This window comes from Atractosteus spatula, chromosome 28 (genome assembly GCF_055471065.1).
Source record: "Atractosteus spatula isolate fAtrSpa1 chromosome 28, fAtrSpa1.hap1, whole genome shotgun sequence".
Classification (NCBI taxonomy): domain Eukaryota; kingdom Metazoa; phylum Chordata; class Actinopteri; order Semionotiformes; family Lepisosteidae; genus Atractosteus; species Atractosteus spatula.
Window position 1 is genome coordinate 7,887,486 of NC_142733.1, and position 22,913 is coordinate 7,910,398.

General features: G+C 43.4%; 1 protein-coding gene across 1 annotated transcript; it reads left to right on the plus strand.

The window, feature by feature from the left end:
* The first annotated feature begins 17,136 nt into the window (after nucleotides 1-17,136).
* jund (JunD proto-oncogene, AP-1 transcription factor subunit) lies at nucleotides 17,137-19,115 on the plus strand. Its single transcript, XM_088907652.1, has one exon. It carries the CDS (start codon nucleotides 17,536-17,538, stop codon nucleotides 18,433-18,435), a length of 900 nt encoding a protein of 299 aa, XP_088763778.1. The 5' UTR covers nucleotides 17,137-17,535; the 3' UTR covers nucleotides 18,436-19,115.
* Nucleotides 19,116-22,913: the final 3,798 nt, after the last annotated feature.

Here is a 22,913-nt window from a genome sequence, read left to right on the forward strand (position 1 = left end):
CTAGCGTTTTTGTGGTTGGAGTGGTCATTTGTTTCTTTTGGAAAACGGATTTGTTTTGTAGGTGACCGGTGGACATTGTCACCGTTCTAAAAAACATTTTTAAACCATTCTAGTACTGTTTTGTTATCATCCCTCAAAGGAATGACTCACGAAAGTAGCTGATAACAGCTGGCAGAACCACAGAGCCTTACAAGGATGCTGGGTGGGGGCAATAGCTCCACTGCGATAAACAATGAGAGTAATAATAAAAATAATATAGGCGCTGCAACTTGAAATAGACAATAACTCCCCCTCCCCCTCCAGAAACACAATTTCCATGACAAGCTAGCTGTTTGTGCAGCTTACCAAATATTTTTGTCAAGAAAAAAAGGAAGTGTGTTTTCTGAAAGAACAGTCGAGTTCATTTGCTTACTTATACTGGTGGCATCCTTAACCTAGATTGGATTATGTGTATCACTGGCCCAGTGTCATGTCGGCTGACAAGGCAGTCTGAGATTCAAACTAGGGTCACAGATACAAAGCAATGTCCTGCAAGAAGCACACTCTTCTGTCGTTTTCACTTTGTTTTAAAATTAATTTCCTGCGCCACACTGCTATTGCGAGCAATCCTGCCCCGCCCAACCACACGGAAATGTTTTGGAAGGTGTGTTTGTTGTTAAGGATGCTTCTATCCTGACGTCTCTGGACTGAACTGCTTCTGCGTTGCCCCCCCCCCCCCACGCACAATTCCTGCGGCGATGAGTATGTTCATTGAAGCTGCAGTTCAAAACGGAAGTGAAACCTTTAATCTGACGGGGTTATTTGCCACTTGGTCCGATTCTAAGCGTTGTGCCCTGTCTGATGCAGGTTGAAGGCGGTGGTCGGGACCCCCGGATGGTTCACTAGTGACCGGGGTTAACACCTGCCCGCCCAGGCACGGTTCCAGGGGTCGGAGTGTCACTGTGAAAGCCCTTGAAGGAGCATTGCACGAAGACCAGAGGAGGACATTGGCAAGGCATGGACTTCCTCTCCCTTGTTTCTCCATCGGCGGCTTTGAGGATTCTTTGCACAAGCCCCCTTTCCCAGAAATCACTCAGCGTTGGCACTCTTAAGCAGACAGATCACCCAGCAGGATACGAAACCAGTAAGAGAAAAAAGGAATAATGAAAAAAAGTGAGAAATGAAAAAAACTCATTTCAAAACGATCTGAGCTTGTGATCACCAAATGACACCAGAAACATGCTATTTTGAGTAGAGTACTATGAAAATCTTTATATTCTTATAAAATGTGAGTTCAGTCATCTTTGACAGCAGATTCTCCCATGGATGAATTCCCTTACCAGGGAATCTCCCAGAATTAAATCCATTCAGCTCTATATTTTCAGGGATTTTTTTATAGAATACATATGGCAATAGCTCCACTGTAATAAACAATGAGAGTAATAATAAAAATGATTTAGGAGCTGCTACATGAACTAGACAATAATTGATGCGGTTCATTGCTTAATATTAAAAATATTAATAGCTTATTTTAAATAAATATGTGTCAGCATACACATGATTATAATGTTAAATTATGGAGAGAAAGTTCAATTGATTACAGCAATAGTTCTTACCTTCAGTGGGAGATACCATACAATAGGTTAGAAAACATTTCAAATCAATTGTCTATATTGCATTAAGCATGGGATTGGAGTCTGTCCACATATACTTCTTGCCCTTGTTGTGCAGTCCATGTGCACTTTTCTACACTGCTTTTGAGCTCTAATGAGCTTTTTTTCTGGAATTTCATGTTGTCCCTGGGGGCTGTTCGTTAAACCATGATACATATTCCAGTTAATTCAGAGATAATGTTTTCCAAAAGTCCCAAGTGGGTCTGGAGCCAAATCTTTGTGTGTCTGTATTGTTACAGTGGTATAGTGTATGTCCCTGTAGCAAAAGACAGCCTCCTAGCACAGCTTATATTGTTTTTGCCTGGGTGGAGAAAAGGACTCCCTACAACTTGAGCTTTGCAAGCCAATTAGATACTAAGAAGGAAGTGGCTGTGTGTTTTCTTACGACCTGCAGCTCAAAGGAGGACTTTTGCATTAAGGGACAAAAGAATTACTTGGATTCCTTTGCCAGTATTTCCATGTGCCAAGCAAGAACTTAAATTGCAAAGGTTCACTCATTCAGATCGAATGGCTCATCTGTTTCGTATTAATAAAATGGCAGCAGGAGGTATTTTGGGATTAATATCAGATCCCTGTATTTTGTAATGTTTTCAAGTGGCCACAACAGGATCAGCATTCTTTCAGAGATTGCTGATCCTGTTGCGTACAAGAAATTCCTGTCCCTCCAGCCCTTATCAGTGCTGGCTTGTTTTCCTAGAAAGGCCTTTGCAAGGTGCGCCGCAAGGAACTGTACTGGGGGAAACAAACTAGTGTCACACAGATCTCTCAAATGGCCGTGCACAAGTTGTGCAACAGTAGTACAGCATGTCTGCCAACCCCAGGTCTCTGGAAACAAGCCAGAAATAAATGACTTAAGTGTGAAATAATCCAGTTCAACCCCTCAACAGACAATGTGTCAGAATACGAACTGAGCACAAATGGAGCAAAACGTGACCCAGCAGAAAGAGGAAAAATCGACAGGCTGAGTAAACTCTTCTTCTGATGGTGAGGGGGAAATCCTTTTGGCCTTTTTTTAACAGCACCTGGAGAAAATGCAAAAGCAGCTGAGGCTCATCCGCGCTCATTAAGCTGGGGATGTCTCAGAACAATTAAATAAAGGGAGTAAGATCATGACCATACAAACGAGGAACGAGCTGTTTGATTGCTCTTGGTTATTAGTGACTGTTTTGTTCTTTCCAATAATAGCAATAGGATATCTGATTTTCATTAGGATTGCATGGCGAGCTGCCAGGGCTGATGGTTTCTTTTATGTTCTGCCAGGATCACACAATAGTGCCTCTGAAGTCCCTGGCTGCAGGGGTTGCATGGGGTGCCCTCTCTCCCAGCTGGGCCGCTGGTCCCGGCGGGAGCTGCTCTTCTGCTGTGTCCGGAAGGCTTTGATCAAGCTGGAGCTGCACAGTGGTGCGATCCACTTGCGAGGGCTGGGCTCAAGTGAAAAGTCCTAGGGACAAGCACCGTCACCAGCACTGATCCATCACAGCGTTTCCAAGGATTCTGCAATGGTATCTGCTCGCTTTCCCCTTCTTTGCTTATCCTAAAGGAAGAAGATGCAGAGGTTTGCTGGGAAGCCTGATGTCCGATTAGCTCAAGATGGCTTAAAACCAGCATGGTGTTCCTAAGCGATCGGTGAATTTAAAACAGATTGCATGAACAGTAAACTGGAAACAGAGTGTGCAATGTGGCTTTGGCCACGCAGTGCCAAACAAAAAGGACCATCCAGCAGTCTTGCAGGCGCAGAGATGTGGTCCCTGCAGTCCCACTCATTCATGATGCCGTCTAGTGATTTAGTGGTGTTTTCAAACTCCCCTCGTACAAAACCCTCCCCAGATCTTTGCCAAAAGGAAACCAGCGGTGAATTCTGGAGTGTGTACTGCTCAAGTGCTGAAACAGTGTCTTTGCTGATATGTCCCGGCCTGTTTGCAATTAGCCGGAACGTGTTGTAAACATTCCAGACAAGGCCTCAGGAACGTTAATGGCAGGGTTAAAGAGCGTTGCTTCCATATTCCCTGGAATGCAGGCTTCTCTCTTTTTCTCTTTTTAAAGTTAAAGCTGGAGAGCTTTTATTTCCTTTCTCCAGATCGACCTGAAATTGCAGGATTCTATTTTTATCTTAATCGTCTGAGGTGTTCTTGTTCGTCATTGTTCCTTGACGGCCCACAGAAACGCCTGCTGTCTTTTCTGCTTTTGCTGCTGTGTATTTGAATTTCACATGCGCAGACGTTTTACATTATGCTTGACTACATTTCTGCTGGCTTACATAATCTGACCTTTATGACTTTTTCCTGTGTACAAATCCAGGTGTAGCCAAGGGATATTTTATAGCGTAGATGTCTGCCATGTGTATGTCAGACCATATGTACTGTACACAGGAGTTTAAAGGAATCTGTGACACAAGATCAGTGCTTTTCGCTAGATGTTTTTCTCTGTATGTGCGACTGCCTCTCTCATCTAGCTGTTACACCACAGAGGCTGAAAACAAGGGAGTCTTGACTGTTAAGCAGAGTCCTTTCTCTTCTCGTTCCTTCGACTTGTGCGCCCACACAGCATCTCTCTAGTGTACACCCCCCCCCCCTCCTTTGCAATTCACCTGCTCCTGCGTCATATCATGTCAGTGTTGCTATGGAGACAGATGATGCCCATTCTGTTCTCTGCTGCCAATGCAGCCTTGCCGATGGACGTCATCACTTCTCCTGGGAAACTCGACTATTTTTACTGCCAGGCACCAACTTACACCACCTCTGGCATATTTATAGAATCAAATTACCATTTCAGCCCAGATACTGCACAAATTGCCCCCCTGCCTTTATAAATAGGCTTTAATTGATCTTTTTTTCACACTCGTTGTGTTGTCTTTCAGGCTGTCCTAAGAGGATAAATGGCCTTTGCGAACAGCGTGGCTGACGCACTGTGACATTAATTGCTGTTCTCGGCTGTTTTTCTATTTTCTTGTTCTTCTTACAAGATTGTTGTGTGAGGAAATGGTCAGTGATGTGCACCGCTCTCCAGCTGTGTTCAGATAAGAGCTAGAAACTGGGAATTTAGCGGATATTTTTGGTGCGACAAGCAATGCGTCCAACCACAGTTGGAAATCCAGCATGGTTGCCGTCACCCTGTCTGCAGGTCAAGAAAACCACAAAAGCCATTAAATAAGTAAGGGTACCTTCACCTGAAAAAGTGTTTTTTTGTGACATGACTGTCACTTATCTTCTTGATATGCCTTAGCAGTATTTAATTTTATGTACCAGAAACAAGAAGAAATATCGTGGGCAAGCAGGTGTTGCTCTTAGATGATCTAATTTGGGAGGTGAGGTACAATAGTGAAGTTGCTGTCATGTGTCCTTGCTGACTTCTGTCAAAGGGAATAAAAAAAAGTCACTTCTGAATGTCAAACTGCTGAATTGCTTCTAAGAACCCTGTCATTGACATTTTCCGATTGTTTTATTTCTTGCTCTTGTGCGTTATCCAGACGAATCATCTGTTTCTGTTTCTGCGGGACGGTGGTTTGGCATGCAGACCATGTGCAAATTAAAGAGCTTCAGCAGGGCAGTTTTCAGGGCTTTTCGCTAGGAAGTCCAAGGGGGAAGCATTTCAGAGGCGCAGCATGCTTATTCTGCAGTGCTGTAGTGTAGGGGGAACCAGAGATTGTTCTTGCATCCTAACCAAGATCTCTTTGATGGAACCAACACCATTCAAAACACTGAACTGCCTCTCCCTCCTACTTCCTCCCAAGTTGAAATGGTGCTTTAACTTTGAACAATGATATATATCCACACTTTTTGGAAAAAATATGTTTTAAAGAAGGCAGCACAATGGGTTTACGGTTGCTGTCTTCCAGCACTGGGGCTCTGGGTTCAATTCTAGACATGGGGCGCTGTCTGTGTGGAGGTTGTATGTGCTCTAGCACCTCCGGGTGCTCTAGCTTCCTCCCACAGTCCAGAGACATGCTGGTGCGAGTGTGTGTCTGTGTCTGTGTGTGCCCTGCGCTGGACTGGCGTCCTGTCCAGGTTGCACCCCGCCTTGTGCCCGTTGCTTGCCGAGACAGGTGCCGGCTCCCCAGGGATCCTGAAGTTCAAAAATGGAAGGATGGATATTTTGCAGCCTGGGGAAATAACAGTAGATGCAGAAGAATCGGCAAAGTAAAAACAACCACATGATACAAGAAGTTTTGTTGAAGAAATATTAATAAAAAGTGCATAAATAAAAATATCTCCTCTATGTTCTTAATGAACCTAATGTCCCTTTAAAATTTACTAGACAGAAGCTGGTGTGCAGGACTCCATCATCAGAAAGTGTTTGCGTATGGGCTGAAGAAAAAGGAGGCCTTTCCAACGATGCCCCCACAGTCTTTCAGTTCTGCCTTTCTGTGCAAGTTTCTGTAATCTACGTCAGCCTTCTCACGCTACATTTATGCCAGGGCGACGTTAGCAACACGAGCGACGAGCAAACTGCTTTCCAATCGGTGGGAGGTTTTTACATACAGTATATTTCTGTTTTTCTTCCAGACAAAATGCAATTAGTTACCGTACAGCTTCCCACTCCAGACCGAACAGAAGTGTTGCTGGCTGCTGGACGTGTGTGATGTTGCCGTGAAACGTACCACCGCTGAACAAGTTTGCTTCACTGCATCAGTACACACGTGACAGGCTGAACTTGGTGGAAATTAGTGATGGCCTCTAGTTAAGCATGTTGTTTGTTATTCGTTGTGAGTCACTCAGCACTTACTGACATTCCGCTTTGAATGTGCAGAAGCTCTGAGGCAATGTGTGTTTATGCGTGTGTATGTGTCAAAAACGTGTCAAACTGGTGGAATCCGATTCCCGATCGCTAAGGCTGCTGATCGCAGAAGTGAGAATGGTGGCTCACATGTCATTTCCTTTGACATCAGACAGGACAGATGGGGAGCTCATGCAGATATCAGCGGTCTCAACAGCCACCCTAAAGGGATTCCAACAACCATTGAGGTTAGGATCAAAGAATGGCAGACAGTTTTCTGAATGAAAGCTTTTCCATTCACAAAAAGTTAGGCGATGCCACACACTCCCAGCCGGGCTCAGATCAGCTTGTGATTATTGCACGTGGCCCGGGTTGCTTTGCCGGGAGGGCTCAGTAGATGTTGGTGCTACCAGACACCATTGTCTGTGACACACTGGCACTATGAAAGCCCTGGCATGGGTGTGTGTTGAAGATTTTTTTTCAGACAATTGTCATTCACAAAAAAAAAGCACTGAGCATCTTGATTTTCATAACTAAGCTTTTTTTGGACCATGACAGCACTGTAGGCGTTTCGAGAGATGTTTCCTCAGAGTGACATCTCCGAGCTTACGGTTAACATTGTTTTTCTGGTCATTTTCTTCCGTTTTTTTTTGTTTGTTTTCTTTTTATGATTGCCTGAATTTGCTTGTTTCCGCCTTCTCCCTGCGGCCTGGAAATTTTGATGATTTTTCGGGGCCCTGTGGCGAAAGCAGTGAGCCGCCGGGTGGCGGAGTGGGAGGCGGCTGCTGGAGTGTCTAGAGCGAGCGGAAACTTCTTCGAAGATGTTTTCAGCGAGAACCTGCACGGCCTCCGAGGCCTCCTGGCCACGCACTGCGCCGGAGAGAAACACTAACAACGTGCATCATTTGCACAGGTTGCAAACTATGAAAGAGGTCTATGAGCAGCCAGATAAGCATGATGCATCCCAGAACTGCCAATAACTGGAACTGCTGTTCAACCCAATCCTCGTGTGCATCCCAGCTTGACCAGATGAGACCACAGACTCTCACATATAAATGTCCGTCACATGCTATAACACAATATCCGAGCTGGAGGCAGGAATGAGTTGACAGGATGGAGCTGAGGGAATTATGGAGATCAGTGCTGTACTCTGTTTGCTGGGATCACTTAAGAAACAATATGACATGAGCTATAGTATGGATCCACAATACCATGAGAAACAAGGCCAAGTGACCTCTTCTTATTTTGTAACGTTTCTTACTTGCTTACTTCTGGTCCTGTTCCCTGATTGGTGAAACAGAAGCAGAGTGAAGCACATTATTGCCGGAGTCTATTCCCCGGCCGCTACAAACCAAAAACTAAGAAACTAAAATAGAATGAAAGGCCTTGCGAGCTCCGTGTGGTTTGCGAATGTGTGAGAAGTGTCACGCCCCCTCAGTGTGGTGAAAGCGTTTGTATCTCTCAGGTGAAACCTCTGGCTCTTTCTCTATATAGTAGGGATTCCCCTCACGGCAAGAGCTGGAAACTCACCTACACTTTGAAACTGCGTCATGGGAGCCAAACAGCTCGTCTCGCAAATAAGAAGGTGGCTATTATTAGCATAACTGTTAACTTAATATACTGTGATCTTACAAAGATGAAAAAAAAACTACAGCTCTCATTGGAAAACAGGAGCATCTAACTCCTTGTGGTCTACACAAACCATTTACAGAGATATAGGGCTATAACTATAAAACTGCATTTTTCACTGTATGTATCTGTCAGTCATATATATCTTTATGTCATGCCTAATGTGTTTCTGTGCAGTGCTGGTAAGGTTTTTATGTTTTTTGCAAAACATGTGCATTAATCCTCTTGTGCACTTGCATGTATCAATGTTCATAACCTACATTTATTTCCTTATGTTTTAAACCCTTTTGTAAAGAGCACGCTGCACAGTTATGATATGCCCTCTGCAAGGAAGCACTATTGATGTCTAGGTTTAAAAACACCAGATTCCAGTGGTTCTCCTTTAGGAAATTATTGCTCACTGGAGTTGGTTACAAAGTCCTGTGGAGTGCTTCGCTCTGATTTGGGCTGGTTCTCTGACCAAGAGCCCATGAGGTATTTGCTTGTATTGCAGCACTGAATGTAGCAATTCCCCCTGGACTGATCCAGGTCCAGAGCTTTGGACTTTGGCAGATCTTGTACATCAGGCAAGATGCCAGTGCTCCTGCCTTCTGACACCCCATGGTGTCTTGGAGGAACATAACCTCAGGAATTGTTCTTATGCGCCAGCTCTGTGTTTTTGTGTGTGCTCCTGCTGAAGGCATTGATCATTATTCTTACAGCAGGGGCAAATACATTTGGGGGATTTCTGTAGGAGTGGGCACAGTGCTAAATAACTATTACATTTTGTCCTCGACTTTGTAGTAAACTCAACTGAGTGCTAGGAAATTAATATTCACTTGGTTTGTTGTGTAAAATAATAAAGTTTAAATAATAAAAGTTTCTACAAAGACAGAATCCATGTGGGAATAGATTTAACGCATGGCGTCACGCCGTTGAAAGTTTTCGAAAGTACGAACAACATGACTTTCACCAAGGAACTTCTAGTAAAATAATGGACTTGTAAATGGTGTTTGTAATGATATGTTCTGCCAATAAAAGCTAAATGGATTTTGGTCCTCCACATTCACAGAGATTCTATTTCACTGGACATTGAAGAAGCTTGTGAATCACATCTTTAGCAGGAGAGTAGTGTGAAGGAACACATTCTACCTCACAGCAGTGCGAAGCCTTCGCAGATGGTAAGAAATTCTTTACTATTTCATACCATTAATGAAAGGAATGGGGGGAGCAGAGGACTGCTTTGTGGATGTGATCATTCTAACATAAGCCTCCCAATCCTTTTGACGGTGACTATGACAGTGTCGAGACGAGACTGTAGAGCCAGCGTAGTTTTCAGACACCAATCAGCGTGGAGGAACTTAAAGTTTCTGCAGCTGAGAGATTCCTGAGAGGTGGAGACACAAAATATTTATGTCAGGCAATCTCTGAATGTCCTAGACGAGGAGCATAATTCCTCTGAAGTTCAACCTTCTTCTGTTCAACTTGTGAAGTCAGCTTTAGAATAACAACTAAAATGCTGGCCTCCAGTGTAAAAGAAATATAATAAATTGAACCTGAGGATTGAAGCAAACACAGCGAAAGTAAATGGTTAAAGTGACAGGTCAGCATATAGGATGAGAAAGAAAAGGGGGACAGCAGTAGTCAGGGGTATTAAAACTACAAAATAACACTACATCTGAAAAAAAGAAAATGCTTCGCCACAAGCCTTTGCCCCGCAAGTGAAAACCAGACAGATTTATGACATTTTTAGGGCTGTTCCTGACAAGGTTTGTAGTCTAAGCCCACTCCCACCAAGAAGCAACATGAGGGACTAGGAGACAGTGTGGTTTAGTGAAGCGCACTCTTGTTTACTTCCTCAGGACTGCTGGCAGTAGATCCTCCCCTCCCCCACCCCTGTGTGTTCCATTCAGAACTGTGCCGGCGTTCGGAAACTGTTACAGCACACAAAGCCCCGCTGGTCCTCTGGGATCTGACCGGGTACGGTATATTTCCCACTCCAGAGGTGCACAGTGCACAATGCCAAGGGTTGCACAACTCTCATCCAGCTACACCCCAGCACGCTGGCAGTGAAGCATGAATCCCCATCTTGTTTTGCTTTTCAACATTTCAGGGTCATAAAGTACTGGAAACGCATCCTTTCCGAAACCAAGGGCAGGCAGAAGGGCAGAACTAGCTCTTGTCTGTCTCCTTTTTCCATTGTCACTCCGCAATCCAACACATGACCAAGCTCATGGTTGTAGACTTTCCCATTAGCCCAAAAAGAAGGATGATATGAAATGCATGGAGTGAGCAACAGCTTCGCTTATATTGTGTTTCTGAGTTCCTTCTAAGAGTCTAAGAGTCTTGACACCAGAAGAAGGCTCCACAGCCGAAATGTTGTGTCTCTTTTCTTCTCTTTTCAGTATGGAATAAACCTTTACTTGTACCTTTGCAGCCTGCGCATGCTGAAGTAGCTCACTACTTGAACTACTTCCTCAATGAGGATGTTTTACAATGTTAAATAAAATCAGGTGAGGTGGGAATCGCTCAAAAACATTTCTGTATTCTGTATTCTGAGTGTTATTGTGTCATTTCAACATTTTTCAGGTGTCAGAAGCTCTTATGTCTGTGCCCAGTAAGGTAAGGTAAGGTAAGGTAGGTATTAACCACATTCTGAGATGTACAGTATGCGCCAAACGTCCACCAGAGTGAGCTGAGGGGTGCCATGTCTTCGGCTGTCATTTCTTCACCCCCGACTACAGTGAAGTCAACACGCACTGCAGGGACGTCAGTTAATGAACTGCATCACAGAATGAGCCTTGCTTCCAGGAGACAGATCGCCATGGAAACTGCAAAAATACCAACAACGACGTACTTGATGATTTGTGACGAGTATCCTGAGTGTGTGGCGAGATCTTGTGAACTGAGATTCAGCCCTGCCAATTTCGTAGCATGTACTGCTTCATGCATTTGAAATATGACCAATGTCTGGGATTGGCATTACCATAGGCACCTGGGATCGACAGAGTGGCCAAGCCAACTTAACCTGCGTGTCCCAGGCTAGATAGGAAGAAACTAGGGCACCCACTGAAAACCCATGTGGAGAAAACCCACAAACTCCACTTAGGTGGGTGCTGAAGGCCATAACAAATTTAGGGACCTGGAGCTTTAAAGTAGCAAAGTCACTGTGCCACCTGCCCAGCTGGCACTACTATGGGCAGATGTGAATGCTCTTTGCACAGAACTCCAGAGCAAGTGTGACTAATAGAATGGTTATACATAAAGCAAAACATCTTATGTTTTGAAAATATGAAGATAGAGTGGGAGATTCCCTTATACGTTACCATGCCTGTGTGTCTGATAACATTTTACAATTTCCCAGCACAGACAAGACACATCATTTGAATAAGTTTTGGCTGGTATTTAGAGGCCATGCCACATGTAAATATAGCACCATTTACTTGTGCATTTATAAAAACAGACATAATGTACACCACATCTCTCAACAGAATGTGGTGAAACATGTTTATAACACATGCGCAACCAGGAACTAGTAAATTTCACTCCCTTTATACAGAAATATAATTTTGTGCAATTTTCACTTATGTAATATCAAACGTTGCAACAACATGTCCAACACTACTGACAAATCTCTGGTACCTTAACTGAAGTTTTTAAGCAGCACTACAGTTAACAAAAAACAATTGATCGCGTTGTAATATTATCAAACATGTAGAAGAGATTATCAATCATATCGTATCCCAAGGTGTAGCATGGTGGCCAGCATTGCTCCCTCATAGTGCTGGGGCCCTGGGTTCAATTCCAGACCTGGGGTGCTGTCTGTGTGGAGTTTGTATGTTCTCCTCCAGGTGCTCCAGTTTTCTCCCATTGTCCAAAGACAGACTGATAGTTGAATTGGTTTCTGGGAAATCGGGCCCTGGCGTGAGTGTGTGTGTGCCCTGTGATGGACTGGCGTCCTGTCCAGGGTGTACCCTGTCTTGTACCCTTTGACTGTGACCCTGAATTGGAAGAAGCAGTTAGAAAGTGGGTGGATGGATTATGTAGCAATAGCTGATGAAAAAAAGTGAATGTTTAAATTCGTTTTTTAAAAAACAGGAATTGTCGTAATTGTCGTACTGTTAGGAGACCCAGGGAGTCCTGACAGTTCAGCTCTGGTTGACTTTAGCAAAGTCACTGCCTGTTTTGTCCCTGTGCTTTTATTTGTAACATGGAACAACGTGTAGCCCTGCCACAAAGCTATTTCATCAGCGATTCTCTGCTGACATTCTTGCCAAATATCAAGCAAATTTGAGAAGTCCCCACCCCGAAAAAAAGATTTTCCTGTGTGACTCACTTCAGTCTAGAACACTTTGCACTGGGTTCACTTTGTCAGGTACAGAGTACTTTATCTACAGCGTGTATATGACATAATTTAATACTTGCTAGACAGCTCTGAATCATTGAGGGTCCCAGCCCTGTTAAAGGGGGCTTAGCATAGCCCTTCCATTCTATTTTTTAATCCTTTATTTAACCATAAAATGCAGTGAAGAACAAACTCTCGTTTGCTATAATGGCCAAGAGAGAATACACTTGCATACTACAGGGCATTTGCTGGAACAATCAGAGTAAAGGTCTTGCCCTTGCTCAAGGTCACATCAGCTGTGACCCTCCTGGAATCTGAACCCTCAACCCCTCCAGGTCAGAGTGCTGGCTGCTATTCCAGACTGCTCTCTTTGTTCCTGGTGATCCTTTCCTCTTTTTAGTGGTGCTGTCAGCAGCACGGGGTAATTAGGGAATTAATTGGCAATTAAGTCGTTGAAGTTCTAGCTGAATTGAAACTCGGCGCTGGCACAGTGAAGATGTTGCCTTCCTCTGACCTAGCCAGCCTACATGCCCAGCCCGCATTTTTTCAGCTATTGCAAGACTACCGGGAAAAAAAAAAATCAAATGACGAAATAGGAGGAGCATAAAAAAACATAAATCAGCAGACCCGGCCTAGCTCACTTCAGTTATCATCATGGGTAATGAAGTATGAGGCCCTTTGTGATAAACCAGCGTGCAGTTGGTAGAATTCTGCCCACAGCAGTAAACAAGCAGATACAGGTTAACAAATATGATCCAGTTTTCCACACGGCAACTGCAGATGAGTCCCTCTCCCCCCACCCAAGCGCGCAGCTCCGCGCATTGATTTTTTTTCCTGCCCGAGGCCTGTTTCGATCGGCAGTGAAATTTTGCACTTTCTACTTCCTCCGCCGAAAGCCACAGAAGGCAGCCCGCTGTTCTGACATCACAGACCGAGCGAAGCGCCGGCGCCCCCACTACGCCTTGAGGAGCCGGGCCTACCTGTGACGCGCACGCCCACGCTCAACCCTCGCCATTCTGCCTGCAGTATGTGCTCAGTGCTAATGGGGAGTTTTCCTTTGTCGTGCGTTTGTAATTCACACATGAGACGCGCACAGAGCGCATTTTCTCTTCTCGTATCGTTTTCCACTATGCTTTTAAAAAAGCTTGAAATATGTATTTATTCAAGCAGCACTCACATTTTGTGATGCATGATTTTGTTTAAATCGTTTTATTGTACAGCAACTACGGGAAGCACTATATTAGAACAAAACTTATGTTTACTTCTCTGAAAAGTGAAGGTGCGGGCGTATGTGCTTCAATCATTTTCCTGCCAGACAAAATGTTACTGAATGAAAATGGAAAACAAACTCCTAATTTTATATATTGAAAAAAATATCAAATCCACTTTTAAATGAGAATCTGGAAATATTCATATTTATCTCATCTATAGCCCAATATGTTTTTTACTTTTTATTTATTGACCTCAGGGCTTACATGTAACGGGTGACATACATTTGATACATAAAAAGTGTCATCTTGCTTCTTTCATCTTAAGCTGACAGCTGATTGTGTTGTTTTCTAATGAGGGAAGAATGGACAAGCATGTTGCTTTAATGTTTTAATGTGTTTAATGGGTACGGTATAAACAATAATAACAGGAAAACATGCAATTAAACAACGAGAAATAAACAAACCTAAACGTATCTGTAACTTTCTAGGTTTTATAATTTAGCTGAGAAGGTAAGTGTCATGTCACATGCTCTAGGAGGTGTGCCTGTACTTCAATTTCATTTCAGTGCTTCCTGATCTGTATTCAGCTGGCCTGAAGTGAGATTTTGCAGGTAGATACAGGTTTTTTCAGTTGTATTTGATGCCCAATACAGCATGTCAGATGGTAAGAGTGCTTGATGGAAAAAATGACTGATTTTCCGTGATTTGTCACTCCTGTGTGCTCCTATGTCATTAGACGGCTCCATATGAAACAAAACTGCTATCCTGAAAAAAACAACTCACAATTACATTGCTCTCTAGAAAGCAGAAGGAAGACAGTTCCTAACAAGTATGGTTTTTGACAAAAGTGCAGCCCAAGCACTGCTGGTCACAAGACACGAACCACAAAATTATAGCAAGACTCTGGCTGGGCTTGAGCCAGGCAGTTTCCAGAAATTTTAGACATTAGGGCAGTCTTCAGTAAGGGATTTGGGAAGACAGTTTGAAACCATTTCTTGGAAAAGTGCAAACAGATGCATTTTGCAAACAATGCAAACAACCTGATACTGTTGTCAAATGCTAAAACCGGAACCCCAATCTTGTATGAAATATTTCTGTTGGTACAGTGCAATATTGATGTATTCACAGATATATTACTTAAGTGAACGTGACAGATTTACTTTTGAGCATATGCTGTAATGTAATGTTTGTGAATGAGGTAGTGTTGAATTGAATAGTTATTTACCAAATTCCTTGGACACTCTGCATTAGTTGGCAAACATCCCTCTCTTCCAAGTAAACACAATTCACATGACAGAATCTTTGCTTCTTGTGGCTATCTTGAACATCTATCTCCTCTGTCCTTGTGATCCTTGATTGGTCAGCGGTCAGTGAAGTCATGCTCATGCGAATGTCCCACTTCAACTGTAGGCACATCAGGGGGAGGCCTCTTTTATGACTTTTGTCCTGTAGGCTTCACACTTGTTTCAGTAAGAGGGTTGTCTGTGAAACTCAGCCACATCTGAAATGTGGAAACTCCATTAGTTTCAGTATGTTGTCAAGTGAATAGGGAAGTTTAAGTGATACGAAAAAAAAAACAGTTCCCCTTTTTTCGTTGAGCTCACAGAGAGAGAAAGAAAATCCCTGACCACTCTCAGTTACTCTAATTGTGGAGTTTCTGAACTGTAAGTCCTAATGCTCTGCTAAGCACAGTGTTACGGAAAGCCTTCATAGCTCACAGGCACCTGGGGATCTGTGATTTATACTAGCAGTGAATGGGAAATCATCTCTCTTTTAAAAAAAAAATCTCAATTTCTGTGTGCAGGGCCATTTCAGCTCCGCTCTTTTCAGAAGCTACAAATTCTTTCAACCGAAACGGATGGGATTTGCATCGAAATTCCCCTACAAAATCCACCTGCAGTGGGTCTGTGTGACCTACAATCGTTCAGTATTTTTCGTTCCAACAAAATCTCAAAGTCCTCTACAACCAAACCCCCCCCCCAAACCAATGATGATAAATGAAAAATCTGTCACCCCAGGGGAAAATGTGTCCACCTCTGAACACTCTCACCTGAAACACTTAGGAGCAGCTGAAAAAGAGGAATGACCCAGAAACAGTTGTTAATTTAAATTAAATGCAAATGGGGACAGATTACATTTGTTTGTATAGTCTAAAACTGGAGTCAGCGGTTATGAATAAAGAATCACTGTGTCTTTATCATATGTTTCAGTTTAACTCCTCTTCTGGAAGACAGATCCAGCAGCACCCAAGGGGCTGAACCTTCCTTCAGAACGGGCGGATTCTGAAAAAAGGGCAGTGCAAATTTGGTGAGGTGGAGTTCTCTTTAAATGCCCTCCTTTTGTGCACGTTGTTATACTGCTGTGGGGATTGGTGTGCCAAGCTTTCCTTGGAAAGAGACTGTTTTTCATCTGGATTTTAAGACAATGGGTAGAATTACAGGGGAAACAATCTCACGGGCAAGAACTGAAGGAACTTGCCAGCCTTTATTGTCCCAAAGTTTCATTTTTAAGGCGGCTCAAACTTCTCTTAATGAAAGTTTGGAGCAGTACGTGTGGGCTGTTCCTCAGATCAGACCTGATGGATAGTTTGGAATAGTTTTGGATGTGTTATTGTGTTAAAGAGAGAGTATTTCATATGTAAGCTGAATAAAGGAGACAAAAACAATTCCTTCAGTAGTTTAGAATCATGTTTTATGCAAATGGCAATTGTACCTGTATTGTGGTCAAGAGCTTTAAAGTCATCCTACAGAAGGTGTCGTCCAAATCTCACTGATCTGAAAGTAGGTGACATTTCTGTGCTGTGACCTTTGTTAAACTTTCTTCAGAGATACAGTCTAGGTACTAACTGATGAAGCATCTCTCAGTAAAGAAGGGTGATAATGTGACAGTATACTGGGAACACCTAGTTTTACGTCTGACATTGGGAAAACAATATAAATACAATCAGGGCCATCCAAGGGATCTAACATTGAAACAAGTGCCTTTGAGCAGCTTGTATTACGAAACATCCAAGAATTCCCATACCGCTATAAGCGTCCTGGTTTGGGTTGAAAGGGAACCGTCTTTAATTAAATGTAACAAATGGAATCGCAGTTATGGCAGCAGGAAGGATGCTTGCTGTGTTCTGGTGAGCCTGCCTTTTTCTTCACATTTTTCCCCTCAAAAAAAAGGGTCAAAAAAAAAAGCTGCGACTTTAGCTTTAGCTGCGACTCGAAATGCGTCAGTCTGGAGGAGAGAAACAAAAAAAACCACTCGGTAGGCACTCCCTTTAATGCGCCTATAAATAAGCCTGACGTTGGATATGGCGATATGAATTCCCATTATGAAAACACCACGTGTTCCCTCCCTCCTCCCTCGTCTCCCTGTCTGGCCATCCTCCCAAACTCCCTCCGTCTTCTCCGACCCTGGGTTGACTAATGACATCAAACCACAATGCACTGCACTGTTTGCAGTTTACCCATTCTCTCCATAGCAATGGGCGAGAGCTCGGCCCTTTATGCAAATGAAACAGGAAGAAAACGTCATTTCTGTCCAATCTCAAGGCTCTGAAATGACATAATGGAATTTAGGAGGATAGAAAAGGTTGCGCCTGCTCCACACAGACCTCACTCCAGCTCGTGTTGCGCTCAGAAGCGTGTGGTGTCTGCTGGCGCTGGCCGTCTCACTCTCTCTCCAGCGTGTGTTTTTGGAGTTTTGTGACTGAAAATGAGACCGTATGCCCTTGTTTACGTCAGCCGTCAAAGGTGATCGACCAGAAGATTAGGAAGGAACAGGAAATCGTTGCGTTGCCGGAACTGTTATTTACGGCAGCCGGTCCAACAGTTTTAGCAACGACGAAAGACTGAACTTCAAGTTTGCAGTGCGGCAGGAAACCCCTGCCAAAAACAAAAAACAGTTTGGGCGCAATTTTATAGCGATTTTTCTTTACACTGACTGTTGACAGAATATAGTGTTTCCAGTCTTGCTAGGCTGCAAACTCCGTTTTCCCCTGCGTATGTGAAGGGGGATGATGGAAACACCCTTCTATCATGATGATGTGTTGAGATCTACCGGAGGAATCGCGAGCGCCTACTCTTACAACAACATGATGAAGACGGACATGAGCTTGAACCTCAGCGACCCCAACGCCAGCTTGAAGCAGCAGCTGAGAGACTCCGATGGCATCCTCAACTCTCCCGACCTCGGGCTCCTGAAGCTGGCGTCGCCGGAGCTGGAGCGCCTGATCATCCAGTCCAACGGCATGGTCACCACCACCCCCACCTCCCAGTTCCTGTACCCGAAATCGGTGAGCGAGGAGCAGGAGTTCGCCGAGGGCTTCGTCAAGGCTCTGGAAGACCTGCACAAGCAGAACCAGCTGTCCGGGGCGTGTGTCCAGACGACCAGTCTCGGCACCGGCACCGGCACCGGCACCAACGCCACCCCAGCCACAATGCACACGGACCTTCCGGTCTACACTAACCTGAACAGTTACGCAAGCGGAGCAATGGGGACCACCGTCAACTACTCCACAGACACTGTACCTTTCCCTCCCCCGCCGGCTCACCTGGGCCAGCAGCCGTCGCACACGCGGTTGCAGGCGCTGAAGGACGAGCCGCAGACCGTGCCCGACGTGCAAAGCTTCGGGGACAGTCCGCCCCTGTCGCCCATCGACATGGACACGCAGGAGCGCATCAAGGCGGAGAGGAAGAAGCTGCGCAACCGCATCGCCGCGTCCAAGTGCCGAAAGAGGAAACTGGAGAGGATTTCGCGGCTGGAGGACAAAGTGAAGTCCCTGAAGAATCAAAACACTGAACTCGCCTCCACGGCCAGCCTGCTGAGGGAACAGGTCGCCCAGCTCAAACAGAAGGTCCTGAACCACGTCAACCGCGGCTGCCAGCTGCTGCCACATCAAGTCCAAGCGTATTAGAGGAAGGGACTCGCTCCCTTTGCCTCCCGGTCTGTATAAGCTCTGAACTTTTGACTTTTAAAACTTAACGATTAAACACATCTATATCTCGGAAAATTACTATGGCTCTTGAACGTAAGACCCCCCTCTTAAGGACACTATTGAGTGACACACTATCATGCCTAAATGTAACAAGAATACGGTTTACAATGCTTTTTAGCAGAAAATGCATCAATCTAAATCATTCTAAAAATAAGCCTTCTTCCCAAAGGGGCTCCGTTCTGTAGCTGTCTCTTGTTTTGTCTTTAAAAAAATAAATAAAGACAGCCTTATTGAACTAGAGGAACTCTAAACCAGCCGTTTTGCATGTCCGTGACAAACTTGGTGAAAGCTGGGAACCAGCGGGGTCTCATCAGGTGCATGTCCTTCACGTGTATTAAAGCCTTAAATGTTTACAAGCACTTGCGAACAGATGACCTGTATGTATATTTTCTACAAAGTTGACTTGTACAGCATCTTTATTTCGATTGTTGTTTTACTTCGCGAATGTGAAGCTGTTATTGGTTCATTATGAGCTTTTTTTTTAAAAAAAAATATTTATGTTGCACTGAAGTTTCTTTCACATTCCACATATATATATATTTCTACTTGGATACCAAGTCCAAAAAAGTGTAAACAAATAAAATTTGCTACATAAGTTATGCAGTGTGTCTGGAGTAGTGATTGTTCTAGCCCTCTCTTGGCCTGTGTTCATCCATAGACTTAATGTAGTGCAGTTGTAAATGAATGGGTATTTTGGAAATTATTTTTGATGGAATTGTAAATATTCCAACTGAATCTGCACTAGGACTTGAAGAATGTTCTACTATTGTGCAATGCGATTGTATTACATGGGCTTTCAACACTTACATTAAGGATTGACAGAGCAAAAGGTCAAACTTAACCCTCATAATCTGAAATGGTATTGGTTGAAAATACACCCTACATTGATGACACTTAAACTTCAGCACTTTCAAGGGTTTTGCAAAGATAAGCTACTGACTCTTGAATTCATGAAGTCTGATAAGAATCATAGGCAATCGCAAAACCATCTTAGTTTTTGTTTGCGAGTTCCTTACAGAGCTCTCTCTGACTCGTCTTTCTGGTTGTACCTGTTGCTCAGAGCTCCACGGTCTTGCTCATAAATCTTTCACACAACATCCTTTACTTTGGAACGTTCCTGTAAAAAAAAAAATACTAGTAAGTGGTATGTCAAGGCCTCGTTCAACAAAATCTTATCTTTTTTTTTATTCAATGACCCATTGATCTAGTTTAGTGGGGTTGGAATCGCTACTTCGCTGCTTGAAAACTGACCCAGAACCCTGGGGTTTGACTCCTGCAATGAGGAAGGAGAAAAGCTCTACTTTTTTAACTTGATTAGAGATCTTGCCTTCAGCCAATTTTCAGGCATGGTCCCAAAAATCAATGTCATTTATTTATAATTAGCATAAATGTTATGTACAGTTTCTGAGCAGGGATGAAGAACAGTATCATAGTAAAATGCCACAGCAAGTATCTGTTACACTGTATCACTTACAAAGCCTTGAAAGGTTCTTAATGAGGGGGATTCATTCACAGAAGTTTCCATTAGAACAATGAAAATTACTTTTTACTAGTTTGAAACTTTGAGGGAGCTTTATTTTTCTGTGGAGATGAGCGCTGTCTAAAACATCACACCTCAGCAATAATTTTTCAATCTCCTTAGTTCTCTTGGTCTCATAGGTGCAGATAGATCCTTGCATTTTGGATATGAACAGAAACATTCAAACCTGTATTTTTCCCCAGGTTCTTGAACTAAGACAGTCCCATGGTAGCACAATTCCTTGTGTTATAACAGCCATTATCGGAATGGGTGGTTTGGTTGTTTTGGTTCTGGGCAGTAGGGAAAAATGTAGCAAAAAGGTTTTTTTTAAGTATCATGACATGATTGGTGTATAAAAGCCCAACCTTGGATTTAATACGCTGCCAAGACCAGATGTGCTTGGTGTTCTCCATGAGGAACAGACACTGGCGTTAATACCTTGATGCCTGATTTCACTAGATCTCCAAAGATAAGCAAGGACACAGGTCACAGATGGGCAGGGAGTCCCCTCAAGGTAAGAAACTCAGGTTGCTACTGTTAGTAGTGTTGGGGTTCCAGCAGGTGGCGCTCTTCTCTCTTGACCTGAACATTGTGCTATACAGTAGGAGGTAACGTACTTGCTCATTAAATGCGATGGCACTCGTCAAAGGAGAAGGGATGTCGTGCCTCAGTTCCTCTCTGGCCTCGTTAAAAATTTTAACCTAATGTCAACTGGAAGGGCTCTGCAGTCGTGCCGCTGCGAGTGGCCCAGGCAGGTCTGTTCTGCACGTCAGTGCTGAATGGAGTGCTCCTCCTCCTGTATGTAAAGCGTTACAGAAAGCTGGAAGTGATGTGTCGTTATTGCAATGGCAGCGATTAAATGCTTAACCAAGGCCTTCAGGAAGTATGCAATTTCGAAGGACAGTTAAACAATAACATTCCCCTATTGTCTCGCCCTGTATTATTCTGCTGAGGGGGTGGGGAGAGAATTTTGATTTATTGAGGTTTGCTTTTACAACTATAAACACGCAACAGCTTTCTCAGGCAGAGACTGACTCCTAAACCACACAGATGCCCACACGGGGAGCTCTTCTCAGACTGTGACGCTCACATGACAAAAGAGGACAATTCTGTTTCCTTTTTAGCTTTTAAACATTTTGTATTTGGACTCACGCTCCATATACAACCAATTTCTTTTAATTCTGCATATATATTTGCCTTCTCTAATTCAAAGAACATTGCAGTTGGGCATTAAATGTAGCGTCAGGGCTCATAATTTGCTAAAGAAAGCAAATAGTCCCTGTTAGATGAGTTATACTGAAATCAAGCAAATATTCCCTGTAAACTGACTTGTAATGCCCTCTAGCGATGCAGGTTGATACTGCAGTGTCTACATGTACTGTATTATATTCCCACACGCTTTGCCATTGCCAGATAAAACCTTCTCAGTGACACAGAACTGATAAGATCAGCTTCCGTAGAACTAACCAGAAACTACCACATCCACAAAGGTTCTCAAAGATACAAATTAAATTCGGTAATATTTTCTAGGTTTGTGATATATTCATTCTCAACTTTCGCTAATCAACTGCAAAAAGTTATTGAATTAATGTTTCGTAATACTACTACTACTACTACTACTACTACTACTACTAATTTATTGTTACACAATTCATAAAATATATATATAATGTAATTATATATAGGTAGGAGATTTTGAAAGGAGATCGACAGCTGCATTTTACTTCTTCAGAAATGTACAGAAGTTTACAGAAGATCGATGGTCACCAAAGTTTGGAACAAGGGACGCTGACACAGCCGCCCGCTCGAATTTCTTTGATCGTCCTTATGGCTGCTCTGATCTTTAGCTTTACCAGCTGTAGAGGGACGTTCTGACCGGAGATCCGAGGTCATCAGGTTTTGATACCTTTGTCCAAAACTAGCAAAATGTTTCTTTTATTTGTGCACAAAAGGACGCAATACATACAAAACAGTGTGCCTTTACTTGCGTTTTATGTTTTTTTCTCTTTATCGATTAGCCTATCCATATTCTAACTGCTTTATCCAGTACAGAGTCGGGAGAGTCGGAGCCGATTCCAACACGCAAGGATTCACTCCCGACGGGACGGGAGTATTTGTTTTTATCGGACACTGCAACAGAATTATTATTTCAAGGTATAAAGTGGGATTATTCTGTAATAGGAAGGGGGATCCTGCCTTAACGACCACTTGCTAAACAAACGATATTTAATGGACGATATTTGAGCCTTTCTTTTAATTTTTGAATTATGCTGCGATTGTATTGTTTGCGAGAACTGTATGCATTGTTGTAATATAGTTTATTTTCTTTTTAAAAAATCCGTTCCAAGAATCTCTTTTTGAATGTTTCTAACTCTGAGACAATTTCTGTGCGGTTTACGTAACGACTTGCAGAGAGAGAGAGAGACTCTGGCAGTCAGTGCGATCCGCTAGTTTAAAACGCAATGCGGAAATTGGGATGAGAGAATGCAAATGAAATTGATCCTGACGCGTGTCCAGGACATAGAAATGTAAACTGTTCTTTCCCGCTAAGGAGTCGAGCGGTACGTGTGTGAAGACAGTGAAAGTGATGATTTTCCGGGACTTCAGGTGCACAGGTGATGAGACTCTTTGATCGGGAAATGTGCCGTTCGTATAAACTCACGTATAGTCGCCAATAGTCCGTAGTGTGGGATACTTTTGCGTGAGAAAAGGCCGAGTCCATACTCTAAAAAAAAAACTAATATCGTCACGCAAAGTTAAATAGATCTCCTTACTCAAACAAAGCCCTGCCCGCACCGGTTGTGGTCATTGCCAAGGTATGAAAAGAAGAAAAAAGACACGCCCATTTTTAAATTACATCCTGCGTTCAAGGATGTGA

What these genes read in the sequence shown, in the direction of transcription:
- jund (XM_088907652.1), top strand. Translation starts at nt 17,536, where the DNA reads ATGATGGAAACACCCTTCTATCATGATGATGTGTTGAGATCTACCGGA.